Here is a 17,551-nt window from a genome sequence, read left to right as displayed (position 1 = left end):
AAAGCCTGATATATAAGGATAAAAAGTCGACTGATATATAAGGATATTTATATATATATATATATATATATATACATACATACATATATATATATATATATATATACATATATATATATATATATATATATATATACATATATATATGTATATATATATATATATATGTATATATATATATATATATATATATATGTATATATATATATATATATATATATATATATATATATATATATATATATATATATGAATATATATATATATATATAAATACCTTTATATATCAGTCGACTTTTTATCCTTATTATATATATATATATATATATATATATATATATATATATATATATATATATATATATATATATATATATATATATATATATATATACATATATATATATTAGGGTGGTTCAAAAATAGGTCATGTCAAAAATTTGAAAAGAGCCCTTGCTTATGATCTGCCTTGACCCCAAAATTGTACTTAGAATTTTTTACAAAAATTTTTTTGATCATTGGAAAGGTTCCCACAGAGGGCAAAAGGGTCAATTTTTGCCCCGTTTTAATGAAAACTTTACCCCGCTTGTGGGACCCTTAAACTTCAACCATTAAAAAAAAAAAACTATCCAATAACATGGTAATGAGTTATACAACTTATGTTTAAGGGGCTCTTTTCAAAAATAAACATTCAAAGAATTTCATTTTTTCAGCAAAAAGCGGGTTTTTAGTGGGTATTTTCAAAATATCTTACATTTCAATTTTTTTGTATAATTTAATATTTGAAAACATAACTTTTTTTGCTGAACAATTTTTGTTTTGAATAAAGAATAAAAAAGATTTTAAATAAAATAAAAAATAAAAATTTCATTTTTAAAATTAAAATATAATCTTATTATTTCATCTAATATACTTATATGTAAACATTTAATTTTAGAATAACATAAAATATTAACTATTTATATGATGCCACCCAAAAAGAAAATTGAAAGAGTTGATGATACTTTTTTAGTGGGAAAAAGAAATTGTACTATTCCTAACAATAAATTTGCAACTACACAAGAAATTCTTCAATACTACAACTTTCTGAGAAAATCTAAACCTGAAGTTAAACTGAGTTTTATTGTAGGATGTCCAAACAAAAGTGGATCATTCTCACCAAATTGTCCTACCAGTCAGTTACATTGCTGCATAATATCTAAACTTGTAGTTCCATGGACACGTGGTGGATTTGAAGTAATTACAACTCAGAAGCTAAGGTAATGATAGATCAAACTGTATAACCTTATCAAAACACTAAAATATATTTTTAAGTTTTAATAAGCATTTAATAATAATAATTTCATTTTATAGGATCAAGGTCACAAAAATGGTGAAAGACTGGATGAAGCTGAAAAGCCTAAGCAAAAGAAACAACGCTGCTGAAGTTAAAAAAAGAAAGAACTTTAAAGAAAATATGAAAAAGGTTTTCTGGATTGGAGAAAACCCACTAAATATGATTGAAAAAATAAGAAAAGATAGGTTGAGAAACCAAAATGACAAAGAGGAAGACATAGCTTTTCTTAAAGACCAATTAGAGGAAAGGAAAGGAAAGTTAGGGGGATTGGATAAGAGATTTCAATATTCATTAAAAAGAAAGTATAAATCTAAATGGAGTTATAATAAATTAAACAATGTATCAGATACTGATTCTGAAAACTCATTAAGTTCTTTTAATACCAATAAAAGCAATTCAAGTGATAGTGAATTTGAAATTGAGTCATATATTGATCCTACAAATTCTGTCAACATACCAAAGGATATCTTGCACCGTACTGCTCACACAGCAGTTGGAGAGGGCTTAACTCCACATCAACATACAGCAATTCTTAGCAGTATTATTGTCAATTCTGGAGGATGCATGTCTGAGTTTGTATGCTCTAAATCTTCATCATACAGAGCAGCAGAGAATGCTGTGGTAATGGGTGCAAATGAAATCAGAGACCATATAAAAAGCATTTCTAAATCTTCAAATTCTCTGATAACAATTCATTTTGATGGAAAAATTGTGAAAGAACTTACTAAAGGAAAACAGTTTTCAAAAGATAGGTTAGCTGTTCTTGCTAGGATTAAAGAACAAACCGCGTTACTTGGAATTCCAGTAATCGACTCAGGTTCTGGAGAACACCAAAAAGAAGCTATAGAAGAACTTATTTCTAACTTTGGATTAGAGGATAAAGTTCAGTGTCTTTGCTTTGATACCACTAGCGCCAACACAGGTAAAGCAAAAGGAGCTTGTAGCAGAATCATTGTGCACTTACAGCGCCCTATGTTATTAACTGCATGTCGACACCATATTGTTGAGCGTCATGTTACCCATTTTTGGGAGCTTTATCCAAGTAGCCATACTTCAGGACCAGAAAACAAATTATTTAAACTTCTGAAGAACCATTGGAATGATCTAGATACTGAAAATCAAGATTTAAAAAGATTATCAACTCCTGTTGATTCCTGGATTAATGAACAAAGGCTGAGTGCTATTCAATTTTGCAGATATATAATTAGCACTAAAGTTTTTAAGAAGGTGAGTAATAATAGCTTTATAAATTAATTTAAAATCTAATTATCTCTTCTTACTTCCAAAAAATAGTATAGTAAAGTAGTACGTCGCATATAATTTTCCAGCTTTACAAATTTGTAGTAAGTAATTTAAGTTATTATAACTTAGGAAAAAAAATTTGTTTAGGATGGAAAGTTTCGTAAAGATTATCAAGAATTGGCTGAACTTACATTGATGGTACTGTCACACACTGACAGGTTTAAACTTCACAATCCTAGAGCTGTTCATCATGCCAGATTCATGGCTAAAAGTTTATTTTACCTAAAACTGTTTCTACTTATGGAAAAAATCCCTGAAATCAATGAAGAGAGCAAGGATGAAATCACTGAAATGACAAAGTTTCTTTCCATTTTTTACACTGAATGGTTTCTTAGAGCGGAGCTAAGTTCAACTGCTCCAACGCAGGTACACGGTCTGAATAATTGTTTTAAAATAAAGATATAATTTTGAATAAATACAAAAAGTAGGTATATTATTTATTTTTAAATTAAACATTGAAAAATCTAACCCTTAACTATTAGGATATGAAAGCATACTGACAGATGAAAAGGTTTGAGGAATTGAATAATGCTGGAGCTCAAGCTGTTTCTGAATCCATTATGCGACATACTTGGTACCTTGACCCATATTTAGTCATTATAGCAATTGCCGATCAGAAATGTAAAGAACGTAGCAACATGGCTAAGAGACTATTTGGTCTGAAACGACCCTCTATAGAGGAGTATTCCTTAGAAAGACAGGTGTTGGATAAAGACATTCTGAAGAACTTAAACTTTTCACAGGATGAGCCTCCCAGTTTAGTTCCACTAGTTACAGAGAAGTCCTGGCTTATATTTGACATGCTTGGTCATGGAAAAGCTGAGGTTCAATGGATGAAGCTTCCTGCAGAGTATTGGATTTTAAATGATTTCTATCAAGAATTTGAAACAGCCATCATGAATCTTGATGTTGTGAATGATTGTTCAGAAAGAACAGTCAAATTAGTTCAACAACTTGTTAATAAAGCACATTCAGAAGAGAAAAGGCAAGATACGTTTCTTTTTACTCATGTGTACAAGCGAAATCGAAATGGTAGAAAAAAGTCGGATCATGCCAAAGCTGCACTCAATAGTATTATTTAATATCTACTTTTTGAAACACTTGTAAATGTTTGGTTTTTATTTTTGAAACACTTGTAAATGTTTGGTTTTTGTTTTGTATTTGTAAAGTTTTTTTTTTATTGTATTCAAACAAATACTTATTTTTTTTAAAAAAACATTTTATGTTTTGATGATTTTCAATGTTTTATAATTCTTCTGAAAGTTACTTAAAAAACTATTTATGAAAAGAGCCCCTTAAACTTAAGTTGTATAACTCATTATTATGTTATTGGATAATTTTTTTTCAAAATTGGTTAAAATTTAAGGGTCCCACAAGCGGGGTAAAGTTTTTCTTAAAACAGGGCAAAAATTGACCCTTTTGCCCTTTGTGGGGACCTTTCCGATGATCAAAAAAATTTTTGTAAAAAATTTTAAGTACTATTTTGGGGTCAAGGCAGATCATAAGCTAGGGCTCTTTTCAAATTTTTGACATGACCTATTTTTGAACCACCCTAATATATATATATATATATATATATATATATATATATATATATATATATATATATATATATATATATATATATATATATATATATATATATATATATATATATAGATATAGATATAGATATATATATATATATATATATATATATATATATATATATATATATATATATATATATATATATATATATATATATATATATATATATATATGGGTGTCCCAAAAAACAGCTTTCTTTTATTTTTGTTATTTTTATTTCTATTTTTGGTTTTATTACATAAAAATTATGTTTTTTATAATAAAAAATGAAAAAAATGCATTTTTTATATTTTTTTATGATAATTTTGATAAATAAGTTAAAAGATAGAACACAGTTAGGGGGTGGGAGCTGATTATTTTCAAAAATGCTGTTTTTTGGGACACCCTAATATAAATATATATATATATATATTAATATATATATATATATATATATATATATTAGGGATATGACTTTTTAATTTTTTTTCAAATAAAATGTTTCCTGTATCATAAATCGATGAACTTTTACCTAAAATCATGAAAAAAGGCCCAAATAGCTTTCTGCAACAAAAAAAGGTCACCCCCAAAATAAAAATTTGATTTACCATTTTTATACATTCATTTTTGACCGATGTTTTAATCTTAAGCTTAATTCTCAGCTTAATTCTATTTATTTCATTATTTTGTTATGAATTTATAAATATAACGCCACACGTTACCATGGCAACGAAACGGCCGTGTGCCGGCAAATACTTGGAATTGTTATGTGATTACGTCATTGTGTTACCACGGTGATATAGACGACTGTAACAGACTGTAGAAGATTATAGAACTTAGTAGAACATTCTGGAAGCTCTAAATAATTATATAAGCGAGCTGCTGTCAGAGCTCAGTGTTGATAATGTGAATAGTTCTATGAAGTACTCTGCGCGTAACTGAGCTAATAAGGAACTACTGTAGCGAACTAAAGACGCTGTAAGTGTACGAAGTATAAGTAGTTGTAGCATTATCGTTAGGATACGGACTGGATTATCGAACTGTTATCAACATTGACTGGATTATCGAACTATAATTGGATTACTATACAGTTAAAGTATTTTATTAATTAAACGACTTTATTAAACGGATATTTACGCTCAGCTATCCGTAAAGTCGTAACAATATTATATGATGTCTCACAAGAAAAGTCATACCACAGTAACAAAGAACAAGAAGACTTGGACTAAAAATTTGGTGAGATTTCAAGAGTCACACAGAAGAAGAGGAAGCGTGGCTGTAGAAGAACATTCACTCGATGAAAAATCCAGAATACCACTTCAATTGCAGATCGTAGGAAGATACCAGTTTCTCGGAGCATATGTTAAAGGAAGAAAAGAACGAATAGACCAAATTTTTAAGGAAATTACAAAATTGTGGGACAATAAACTGAATTTTCCACGTGTGTCTGATCAAGTGATAAGAGCAAAGCTTATGAAGGTGCTGAAGGTCTATGATGAATGTGTCAAGCGTGGAAAATATGATGTTCTCAATGCATTATTTGACATCACAAAAGTGAATGGCCAGTGGTTATCCTCGGAAGATAAACGTCTATACCACCTACAAAAAGAAAGTAAAGGACAGGTGGGGTACTCAACAGGACAAGTGGCAAGTAAAGAAACCATTCACCCTTCCAAGAGAAGGAAAGTCCAGTCTGGAACAGCAATACCTTCCACATCACAAGTCCTGTCTACCACAGACAGTGGTACTGAATCTGAAAACTGCAAAAGTAAGAGTGAAGATGATGAAGACGACGACGGTGATAAAGACGATGATGAGGACACTCAGAAAAAAACTAGAAAGCACTACAAAAGTAAATTTGCTGTAAGTATGGTTACATCAAGTGGAGTTTCCACAAAGAAAGCTGCTAAAATATGCAATGTATTATCACAACAAGGTATTGATATTCCAACTCCAAGTCAATCAGCAATTTACAAGTCCATATTCAAAGAGGCAGGTAAATTAAAAAAAGAAATGATACAACAACTTAAAATGGAACAGTGGTCCTTACACTTTGACGGCAAACGAATAGATGATAAGGAATATCAGGTAGTTGTACTTCAGAATGAAAGAACTGACGTGAAACTTGATGCACTGCCTTTAAAAGATGGCAAAGCTGAAACTGTTGCTGAAAAAATTGCCAAACTTATTGATGAATACAATTTGTGGAATTCAATTAAGATGATCATTACTGATACAACAAACGTCAATACTGGGAAGAGAAATGGAGTTGTTGTGAAGTTGCAACGTATGTTTAAATTAAAGGGTGTCACAATACCACAATTTATCGGTTGTCAGCATCACGTACTAGACAGGATTCTCCGTCTGGTGATGGACGAAGAACTTGGGGGTGATACCAAATCTCCAAACATTGAATACCCATTTGTGTCTGAACTGTTGAATAAGTATGATGAACTGAAGGATAAGTTTGTGAATGGAACTGTAGAAATTCTTGATAAATCAGGGTGGAGAGACGATATGAAGTTTTTGTACCATTTAACAAGAGTGTTTAGGTTCTATGAAGAACAAAGAAACTTCCCTCTGATTCACTTTCAGAACATTCCTAATATGAGCAATGCCAGATGGAACTCAAGAGCCATTCTCGCCATTCTGGCGTTCATTCTTATGCCTGAAGCGAGAAAGAATTTGGAGAAGGTTTGCAGGTTCATTTCATATGAGTGGGCAGAACATTGGTTTAGTAGTCAAAAGTACAATGACAATGACTTCAAGAATTTATCTGATGTATTGAAGCCTTACAAAAAGGCATTGCAGTCATTCAAAAATCACTGGAAGAAAGAGCCATCCGTCATCGACATACCACGAAGTAATCAGATAGCTGAACGTGCAATCAAGGTGATGCAAGACCTGTATGCTTCCTGCAGAAAGAAAGACAAACTGCAACTTCGATTCATTCTAAGTAATAAGCGCTAGACTCTTTATGAGACGTGAGCATCATGTGACCCATGTACTAAACACAGTAGGCCTATAGACACAGACAGTTATGTATATTGTTGTACTAGACGCTTTGATACTGTTAATTTTGTAATACTTGTATAATTATATATCACATAATGTTTTTTGTTATATCACAGTACATGTTGCATAAATAAATAAAATAACAACAGGAGTATGACTCTTACAACATCTTCAGCCTTTAATATTCATTTACTGTACAAAAGTGTACCTATTGAAAATTCGATTTTTTGGTTTTGGGGTGACCTTTTTTCAAAATATGTCAAAATGAAACATCTATTCGTTCTTTTTACATAAAAGTTCATTGAATTACGATACAGGCCTAGTAGGTTGCAAAAAAGTCATATCCCTAATATATATATATATATATATATATATATATATATATATATATATATATATATATATATATATATATATATATATATATATATATATATATATATATATGTATATAAATATATATATATATACAGTGGGAAAAATAATTGTCCGTACATTAATGAAAAGTATCTATATTTGATCAAAACAACATTTAAAAGTATTTAGATAGTTGTAATTAAGAGTTTTTAAAGAAATATTATAATATTAAAGTAATTTTAAGTATATTAGTTAAAAATATATTAATATATGAAAAGTTATATAAGTTTATTTGAAAAGAGTTAAAAGTTTAAACAAAAAAATTGTCCGTACACTATGTTAATTTTTAAATTAAAATTAGTTAAAATTAAATAATTATTTTGTTGGACCACCATCAGCTTCAATAACTGCTCTACAATGATTTTTCATTGATAAGACGAGTTTAGACGTAATTTCTTGATTAATTGATGACCAAACATCTAAAACCAATTCTTTGAGCTCGTTTTTATTCTTTGGAGCTCGATCTTTCATTCTTTTTTCCACCACCGACCATAAATGTTCTACAGGGTTCAAATCGGGCGATTGTGCAACCTAATCCAACACGTTAATGCCATTTGCAGCAAGATATCTGGTTACAGATCCAGCTTTGTGCTTTGGATCGTTGTCATGTTGGAATATAAAATCCGTTCCAAGTCCTAATTTTCCTGCCGAAGCCACTAAATTCCGTTCTAATATGGATCTATATAAGTGTTGATCCATTTTCTCATCAATAAATTCAATTTTGCCAACACCGGACGCACTCATGCAGCCCCAAACCATAACATTTCCACCACAAAATTTAAATGTTGCCTTCAAACACTTCACATTATATTTCTCTCCGACTCTTCTATAAACTTTTGCACCACCATCAGCTCCATATAAATTAAATTTACTCTCGTCTGACCAAATAATCATATTCCAAAATGTATCATCCTTCAGAACATGTTCCTTTGCCCACTGCAACCGTTTTCTCTTGATCACTATGCTGATGAATGGTTTTCTCCGAGGCGTCCCTGCAAAAATATTGGCTTCATGCAGTCTGTTCCTAATTGTTTGTGGCAATAATTTAATATTTAACTCATTTTCCAGCTCTTTTGATACTTCTACGGCATTTTTTCTTCTATTCTGCTCGATTTTCCCAACTATGCACCTGTCAACTCTTGGCGTTGTTGATCTTTTTCTGCCTCGTACACCATTATTTGCCACTGATTTTGTTTTTAAATACTTTTCCCATATATATTGAACAGAGCTTGGTGGTATTTTTAACATTTTTGCAACTTTTCTAATTGATAACTCATTTTCCCTATCAAAAATTACTCGTTTACGTAATTCAATACTATATTCTTTTCTTTTTCCTTCCTTCATAGCCATGTAGTTAAGAAAAGGTTTATTTTTATTTATTATAGTATTATTTAACCTAAAAGTACAAGATATTAATATAAAAATCATTTATAAACAAAATTTTACCTTTTAAATCAAATGTAATTTTTTGGTTTTAAAATTTTTAAAACTTTTAAATAAGTTAATTATAATTTAAATTGTCGGGAGAAAATTAAAGATGGTGTATCGTTTTTATTTGTTTTCTTGTGCGCTATCTATTGGTTTAACTTATTTTTTTCTATCATTTAAAGTTTTAGAGCTTTTTTCAAAAAACCTTATTTTTCATTAATGTACGGACAATTATTTTGCCCACTGTATATATATATATATATATATATATATATATATATATATATATATATATATATATATATATATATATATATGTATATATATATATATATATATATATATATATATATATATATATATATATATATTAATAATTTAAAAGTTTACACTAAGGTTATTAAGTTACTTTTATACATTTGACAACATACCTGATGTAGGGCAAATGCAAATAAGATGATGGTATAGTAATAATAAGGAAAACCTTCAATGCTGCTGTTTGAGAAAGTATTTGTCCAATATATCAACATTGCAAAAACTACCCCCATTACCAAACGATATGGCATAGCTTTTATAAAAAGATCAAGTGGACGAGGTCCTAAGGAAATAAAAAAAAATTTAAATTAATAAATCTTTGAAAGTGTTTTAAAATCAAAATATTTATATTAAGGTAAGATGATGTTTTCATTCCTTCATTAAAGTAAGAGATTTCTAAGAATAGCAACATTACCAATTGACTATGACTACTCATTCGCCCACACTATCCATACACTAAATAACATAATAAGTGAGCACTGTGATAAACTTTATCACAGATTATGAAGTGTTATTTTCATCAATAAATAATAATTTACATTTTATATTTATATTATAACTACTGAAAAATAAACATAAAGGTCATCAAATAATTTATCCAAAAAAAATTTCAATTTTTCTTTCTTTTTTTTAAACAAATTAACTTTTAAACTACTGAAACTACTGTTTCAGCTTGGAATTAACCAGAAGCAAGTAAGTATTGTTTCAGCTTGGACCAGAAGAAAGTTTATTAGCAAGAAAATGGTTGATGGATGATTTTAAAAACTGAAAATAGCTTGAGCTAGAGGTTTTCCTAACTCATACAACTTAAAGTTTTTCAAATCATCTGTCAGCCATTTTTATCTGTTAGGAGTTATCTTGCTCTCTAATACCCATTCTTCTGCAAGATTGAGTTTTATTTGATGGAACAAGAAGCGATAGTTGCTTGAGCAGCAACCATAATAATACTTGTAGAAAAGAGAAAGAGATGCAACCTTACAAAGAGGGATGCAACCTTACAATGGGGGATGCAACCTTACAAAGAGGGATGCAACCTTACAAAGAGGGATGCAACCTTACAAAGAGGGATGCAACCTTACAATGGGGGTTTAAGCTTAGCAGTTAGAAAAAAATTAAAGTAACTTATTTTTGGACCTAAAGGGCCTAAAAAGAGCATCATTATTAGGCGTGGTAGATCTTTATTTTAAATTAATCAACTAGTAATTAATTTTTTATAAAATTAATTTATTGATCATTTAATTTTCTATTAGTTCAAAAAAATTAACTTTTGGGGTTAAAAAAAAAGTAAACACTACTCCTTTTGGTTATATTACTCTTTATAAATTTTTTCAAAAGAGCTTGGCGTTTTTCTAGTGTTTTTAAGTAATGCCATTTCTTGTTTAATAAAAGTCAAAATTTCTTGAGAGGATGAACTTACAAGTTAGTCCCTTAATTCTTACTGTTGCTGAAGTTATATTTCATATCATTTTTGCTAATTCATAAGATATAGCTTTTTTTCATTTTGGTTCCACATAATTGAAAAAAAAATGAAGCTGAAAAAAAAAATTTAAGTTGAAAAACTTTAATTTTTTTTGAAGTCGGATATTGAATCGACGTAATTCCTACACAAATCAAGTAGATTGGATAGTAGACTCTGGTGCTGCTTTTATTGTCTTATGTTAAAATAAACCACATAAACTTATTAAAAAATTTCAATTTTATTCTGGTATTTTGAAAGATCTGAAAATTCTGTATCTCATTTAAAATTATCTGGATTATGTAAATAGCATAGTAAACCAGTAATACTATATCTTCGTCTTTCAGTAGTTCTCTCAGAGACAATAGTAAGTAATTTTTTCACAGTATTTCACATTTTGTTCTAAACAATTTTGTTGTAAAAACAAAATAGTTTTATCAGATCGCTATCATCAGGGATCCATCATCAGGGGATTTTAAGTCTTTGAGCTTTCCAGAAATTTTTAATATAATTACTATTGGCCAAAATTGCAAAAGGGGATACAGATTACAGCTGTTAAACAAACTAATACTTCAGTTTTATTACCTGTTTTTTTACATAGGCAGCAATACCTAGCTGTATATATTTTGTCTTTTCTGAAACAATTTTATTTGGAAAAATTTTATGTTTGTGCTTTACATGATATAAGAAACTTGAAGTCGATGAATGATATTTCATTTCAACTAACAATATTTGCACTTGAATAACGATTTTGCTTTTTTTTTCCAATAAAAAATGCTTCCAGACATCAAAGCAACTTTTTCCAGGCAACATTGTAAATGACAGTCAGGCTACTGTAATGCTTCATTGTAAATGCATTGTTTGTTTACATTTCTAACTGATACCGGAAAAGTGAAAACAATTATTGTTTTCACTTTTTTTTTGCTTTGAAAAAACACTGAATTGTTGTTATGGCAAATATAAAGTGCAAATAAAAAGAATTAAAACAATATTAAAATAAAAAATTAGTAGATCATTTGTTTGCTAATTAAACAATTAACAATTTGTTTTAATTTATTGATTATTCAATTAACGGACTAATTATAAAAAGTGCTTCTTGTACTTCTCTAAGAGAAAAAAAGCATTATTAAAATAAATAACCCAAGCAACAGTTTGATATGAAGATTTAAAAACTAAATAAACCTCATGCTCATAAAAATCATTTTGAGAGTGTTACAATAGATACAGAATGATTCCAAAAAACTTGAATCTAAACATGAAAAATGTAAATGAAGTATTCTCTAATAATAAATCATTCAAACAAATAAAAATATCTGAAAACTAATAGCAAGTGCTCTGAATATGGAACAGCATACTTGAGGGCCACAAATATGGAACACTTTTTCAAAAACAAAAAATTTAAATATAGTCAAGTCATAAATTCCCTCACAAGCTAAAATATTCCATACAAGGGCAAACCTAGTATTCCATACAATGACAAAAAAGAGACTTACAGAAGTAGAGAATGGTATAAGGAGTAAGAAAATGGTAACACAGTAAGGAATAACAATCTCAGCAGATGTTAGCAAAAGATTGTACTTAGGGCTTTCATGAAAGTTAGTAGTGGAAAATAATTGGAGAAGAAGTTGTAAAGTAAAGGACTAGGTAAGAGCGTTACTATTCACCATTATATCAACAACATTAAAACAATTATTAGCATTAAACACTGAGTTTAGTTTTGATTAAAATTTACTAGCCACTGCAATCTGTCATAAAATAAGATTGCATTCAAGTCAAGTATAAAGCTACAATGTAATAAAATAGATTTTATAAATTCTTAATTAACGTTTTATTTCTAAAAATTAAAGTACCTGAAGTAAAACGACTTATTGCAAGTGGGAGAAAAATTTCTAAAGGGACCAAAGGAACTGCTAAAATTGAAAGTGTCTCTTTCTTCATACCAGCTTCAATTAATTTTAAACCTGTCACAGAATCTGTTGCTGCAAATCCAATCTAAAAAAGTTTGTAAAAACATTTTAAAAATAGGTAAAGTTTATTTATTCACAATTGATAAAGATTTTGTTAAAACTGTCATGTTTTAATCAATATACATTTTATTTTGTAAAAAAAATATATATATATTATTTTGAATACCTTAAATAAAGCGTATTTTCACATTTCTGACTTTTTTTATATGTAAAGCTTACTTTTAACTTAATACTGTATTGAAAAATACCAAGGTGTTAGTGTAATAATACACCATGGTGTAATTTGGCATATCTGTATGATATCATAAAATTGCTATCATAACTTTTGATGTCATCAGAATGTTTGAGTTTTTTTATTATTTATTTATTTTGTCATTAAAAAAAGAATACAATGCCGTTTTATATAAATAATATTTACATGACCGGGGCTAAAAGAAGACAATATTTGCCTTATCATTTACGCCCTGAAATATATATTGTCTTATATCTGAAATATATTGTCTTATGTAAAAATCATTCAACTTATTTTACTTTAAATTTTTATTTTATAAAAACGTTTTCCTGAACTCCATCAAGCTAAGTTGGGTAAGGAGATGAAAGTAAATAATATACCAATACAGGAGAGATGGTTTGCAGGAGAGATGGTTTAGCTCTTGAATTTAATAATAATAAATTTAATTTAATAAAACTAAAACATTTAAAATTTAATCATTAAAAATATTTACAAGTCTTAAAAGCTCTTATTTTAAACTCTTAAAATTAAAAATTTGAATATCATGCACATGACCTTATCAAAGAAAAAAATATAGCTTTCTATTACCAGTTACATTAACATTTAAATTAATTTACATACATTACCAGTTAAATAAACTTACATCTTAACAGATTAAATTGAAACTTATATTAAAGGGATCCAAAAGTGCCAAGACAAGTTGTGTTTATATTTTAGATAAACCTTAGAAAATAAGTTTCTAAAACAAATTATTTTTCGAGATAATAACAAAAACTCTTTAGTTTTTTTGTAATTTTGTCATCTTATTTCAGTTTTCAAACCTAATACTAGGCTTTTAACTCTGTCCAAAGTTTTTTTGATGCTGATTTAATTTATACACGAGTTTGGATTTTCCCTTGTTTAATTTGCAATTATAACAACTTTTTTGATGTATTTCAGTTTTAAAGCATTTCAATATTTCAGATATTTCAAAATTAAAACTTTTATCTGGCTTTTTTACAATAACTATTTTATTAGGAAAAAAAAACAGTGTTTTGTTTTCACCAACAAATTTATTTGTATATTTTTTACTTAATCCCAAAAATATTGTTTTTTATTTTACTGCAACTTGTTTTTAACCACCCGCAACTGCATTCACTTATCTCTGTTAAACTAACATTCTTAAAACATTGTATAGCTTAAAAAGAAGAGTATCCTTAAAACATTGTATAGCTTAAAAAGAATTAATTATAGAAAGTTATAACATATTCAACTGGATGACCCTGCGCTTCTAGTATTTTGGGAGATGCTTTAAGTCACAGTCTTGTTTTGAGGGGGTGGTGGTGTAAAAACCAAGCATGTGGAAGGGGGAGAGAATTGATTGTTAAAAAGTTTCTTCAAATTATATTTTAAAATCATGTTTTTGACAGTTTCATAAAACAATTTTTTAAAACAAATAACTAAATTATAAAATTATTGATAAAATAAAGATTTAATCAAGCTTTGGTTGAAATATAGAGCTATGGTTTGCTTCCATGCATTATATTGGCTCTTTCATAAATCATAATCTTTAATCAACTCGCTTTTAAACAAGCATTTCTTGACTTTTGCACTTATTTACTCCAAAAAGGGCTCACCCTCAGGAGGAGGGGGAGAGGGCTTGCATAGTCCACCTAATATATAAGTCTAACAAGAATCACTACAACCTTTATGGTATGGACACCTCTCAGTTGACAAACCAATTTCATTAAAAACTGCTCTGTTTGCGGATGAAGTTTGTCTTTAATAAACAAACTAGATAAATAACTCTCTGATAATGAAAACATATATTTTGATGCCTGCTCTAATCCTAAATTTCTGTTTTTATACATGTAGTAGACAATCCATTGATATGGATGCCAAGAATACTTGCAACTACCTAAATTACATCTACCTATTTAACAAACATGCAACAGGCAAAAAAATATCCAAAATATTGGACTAAATGTACCAAACTTAAGAATATTTTGTTTATAAATAAAAACTAAAACTACTCAAAAAACACACTATGTACACATTAACCTTGAATGTTAAAAGAATTATGACCAATTGTTTAACAGGTGGAAGTTTAAGTATCTTAAACAGCTTTAAATATGTTCCAGTTATACTTTCATTTTTGTTGACTTCTGTTTTTTTTTCGCTTATAAAAATCCAAACCATTGTTGTCATGATGATAAATGATACACCCCAAAAGAAAAAAAAACCTAAAAATAAACACATGTAATATAAAATATGATAAAATCTAGTTAATCAAAGTCAAATAAATTACATTATGTTTTTTTAATAAATTCATTAAAAAAAAAATGCAAAAAAGAAAAGAGTTTAAAAGAAAGAAAATTGTGAAAAAAATTTTGAATTGTGAAAAAGTGACAGAATTGTTAACAATTCAGAAAAACATGAAGACAAAAGAAAATTTAAAATATTATTGCTTTAGGAATGTTTGACAGAATTATGTACAAGTCAGAAAAATATGAAGGCAAGAGAGAATTTAAAAATATTGATATTTGGGGAATGTTTGACAGAACTGTATACAAGTCAGAAAAAAATTTAAAACCAGGTTTGAAAAAGAAAAACAGTAAATAAAAGGTTTTAGCTACGAACAGTCAGAATAAAACAACTTTGCTAAATGTCAACTCAGGCACGATTGTGATTCGGTAAGTGAAATAGGAAATGATGGTTCGCTTTGGTAGCGTTTATGAAAAATAAAAATAGATGCAACCTTACCAAGATAGAACAGATGCTTACAAGTAAGCGTTGACAAGAGATTAAAGCTTCACAAGTAGAGCATTATAATTACAATGTGTTTTTGGATCTTGTCTCAAAAAGATAGGGCATCATTAAATAAACTAGTCCAAATATGATAGCATCATTCCATACAAGAATGGATAATAAACTTGTAGAGGTAAAGAATAAAATCAGGACTAAGAAAATAGCACATGATATAAAAAGAGGCAACCCTAGCAGATACTAATTTTTTATAGAAGCAATACCAAAATCATTTTTATAGAAGCAATACCAAAATCTATCATTTGTTAAAGAAAAAAAGTAATTGATATTAGGATTTTTGAAATTTTTAATCCTAAAGTTGTTATGTATTTCTGTAATGGACTCCAATAATGTTTTTAAAACATTTCATACGTATTTATTGAAAAAATATTTTGATAAACAAATCAAAAACCATTTAAAAAAATCAATAACATTTTTCAATATTAGTATTTAGGTACTAAACAGTTTTAATATTGGTAGTACAAAAATTTAAACTTTTAAAATAAAGTTGAATTATGATTAAAATTTCAAGTAAATAGTAAAAATTTACATGGCTTAGTACAGTTTTTCCTTTTATATATAAAAAAATCATTTTTAATCCTTTTTTGAATATTCTTGTAAGAAACAAAGAGCATTTAGAGTGTCATCCTCCAGAGATGATAGTAATGTTGTCACAATATTAGCACTTTCAAAAAATCCATGCTTCATTTAACTTTAGTTAGTTTTTAGTTTTAAAAACACAAACAATTGTTGTCTGGCAACAACTTTCGAGTTTTTGTATGAGGTTTGTAATATATTCCATGAGTTTATCCTTTTTTGAAAACTGCTTCGTAAATAAAATCCATGACTTTTTCCTTCTTCTTATTACAGATTGTTTTTGAAAAGCAAAATATTGGATCTTCCCAAATTTCTTAAATTTCATTCCATTTAAAATTGCCACGCCGAGTTTTTCTTTCAATGACAAGCTTGTAGTGCTGTCAACAGAATTGCTATCAGATTAAAAGGAGATGAATCATATGTTCTACTCAACACTGATGAAAAGAAGATGATCATATGTTCACTGATTGATCCACTCATTAAGTCAAACTATGTTAATAACAATTGCTGATTTACTAAGGTACTTAAAAAAGAGTGCTGGATTTAAGTTCTTGTATTGGGATATACTTTGTGCAGATAGTGAAGTAAACTAGAAAAAGTTGTTTGTAGCTCATTTATTAGTTTCAATTAAAAAGCTAAATTCATGATTACAAGATTATTTATCATGAACATGATAAATAATCTTGTGGGTCACTATTATCAGGCTGATAATAGTGACCCATTATTGTTGACACAATACTTCCACAGCCAATTTTACTAGTGCAAGACTTGTCACAACAGTTAAAACTGTATAGAACTCCTTATCGGTTTGGGATTCAAAGACAATTATCAACTTATAAATGCAACTTTTCAATTTCACAAACGTTTAAGCATTGTGTGCAAGCTACTCCAATAAGTTTTAGAGTTAGGCATTAGTGCTTTACCAAACTCACCTTTTGTTTATTTTTGAGGTGTTTGTGCTCATGTGATTATTTTTGTCAAAAAATAGTAACTAATGATTGCAAATCAACAGTCAGTTCAATAGTGTCACCTCCATCATAGTGTCATCTCCATTAAAAGTGTCATCCATCTCATTTGCCATAATTCGTTATGTTATTATTGTCAGTGCTTTTTATCTTTTCTGTAACGATTTT

At 28.4% G+C, this 17,551-nt stretch overlaps 2 protein-coding genes across 2 annotated transcripts in view; one reads left to right on the top strand and one right to left on the bottom strand.

The window, feature by feature from the left end:
* The window catches only part of LOC100212191 (acetyl-coenzyme A transporter 1), a 31,511-nt gene that overhangs the window by 5,265 nt on the left and 8,695 nt on the right, over positions 1–17,551 (bottom strand). Inside the window, exons 3-5 of the mRNA XM_065800487.1 lie at positions 15,078–15,259; positions 12,689–12,830; positions 9,499–9,665 (exon numbers count right to left, since the gene is read on the bottom strand). Coding sequence (XP_065656559.1) covers positions 9,499–9,665; positions 12,689–12,830; positions 15,078–15,259 — 491 coding nt within the window. The remainder of the gene's footprint in view (positions 1–9,498; positions 9,666–12,688; positions 12,831–15,077; positions 15,260–17,551) is intronic.
* Positions 966–3,151, top strand: LOC136082073 (uncharacterized). Its single transcript, XM_065800651.1, has 3 exons — positions 966–1,259; positions 1,354–2,563; positions 2,726–3,151. Exons 1-3 carry the CDS (start codon positions 967–969, stop codon positions 3,041–3,043), a joined length of 1,821 nt encoding a protein of 606 aa, XP_065656723.1. The 5' UTR covers position 966; the 3' UTR covers positions 3,044–3,151.

The sequence above is a fragment of the Hydra vulgaris genome, chromosome 06, assembly GCF_038396675.1.
Source record: "Hydra vulgaris chromosome 06, alternate assembly HydraT2T_AEP".
Taxonomy (NCBI): domain Eukaryota; kingdom Metazoa; phylum Cnidaria; class Hydrozoa; order Anthoathecata; family Hydridae; genus Hydra; species Hydra vulgaris.
This window is presented reverse-complemented; position numbering and strand designations above follow the sequence as displayed.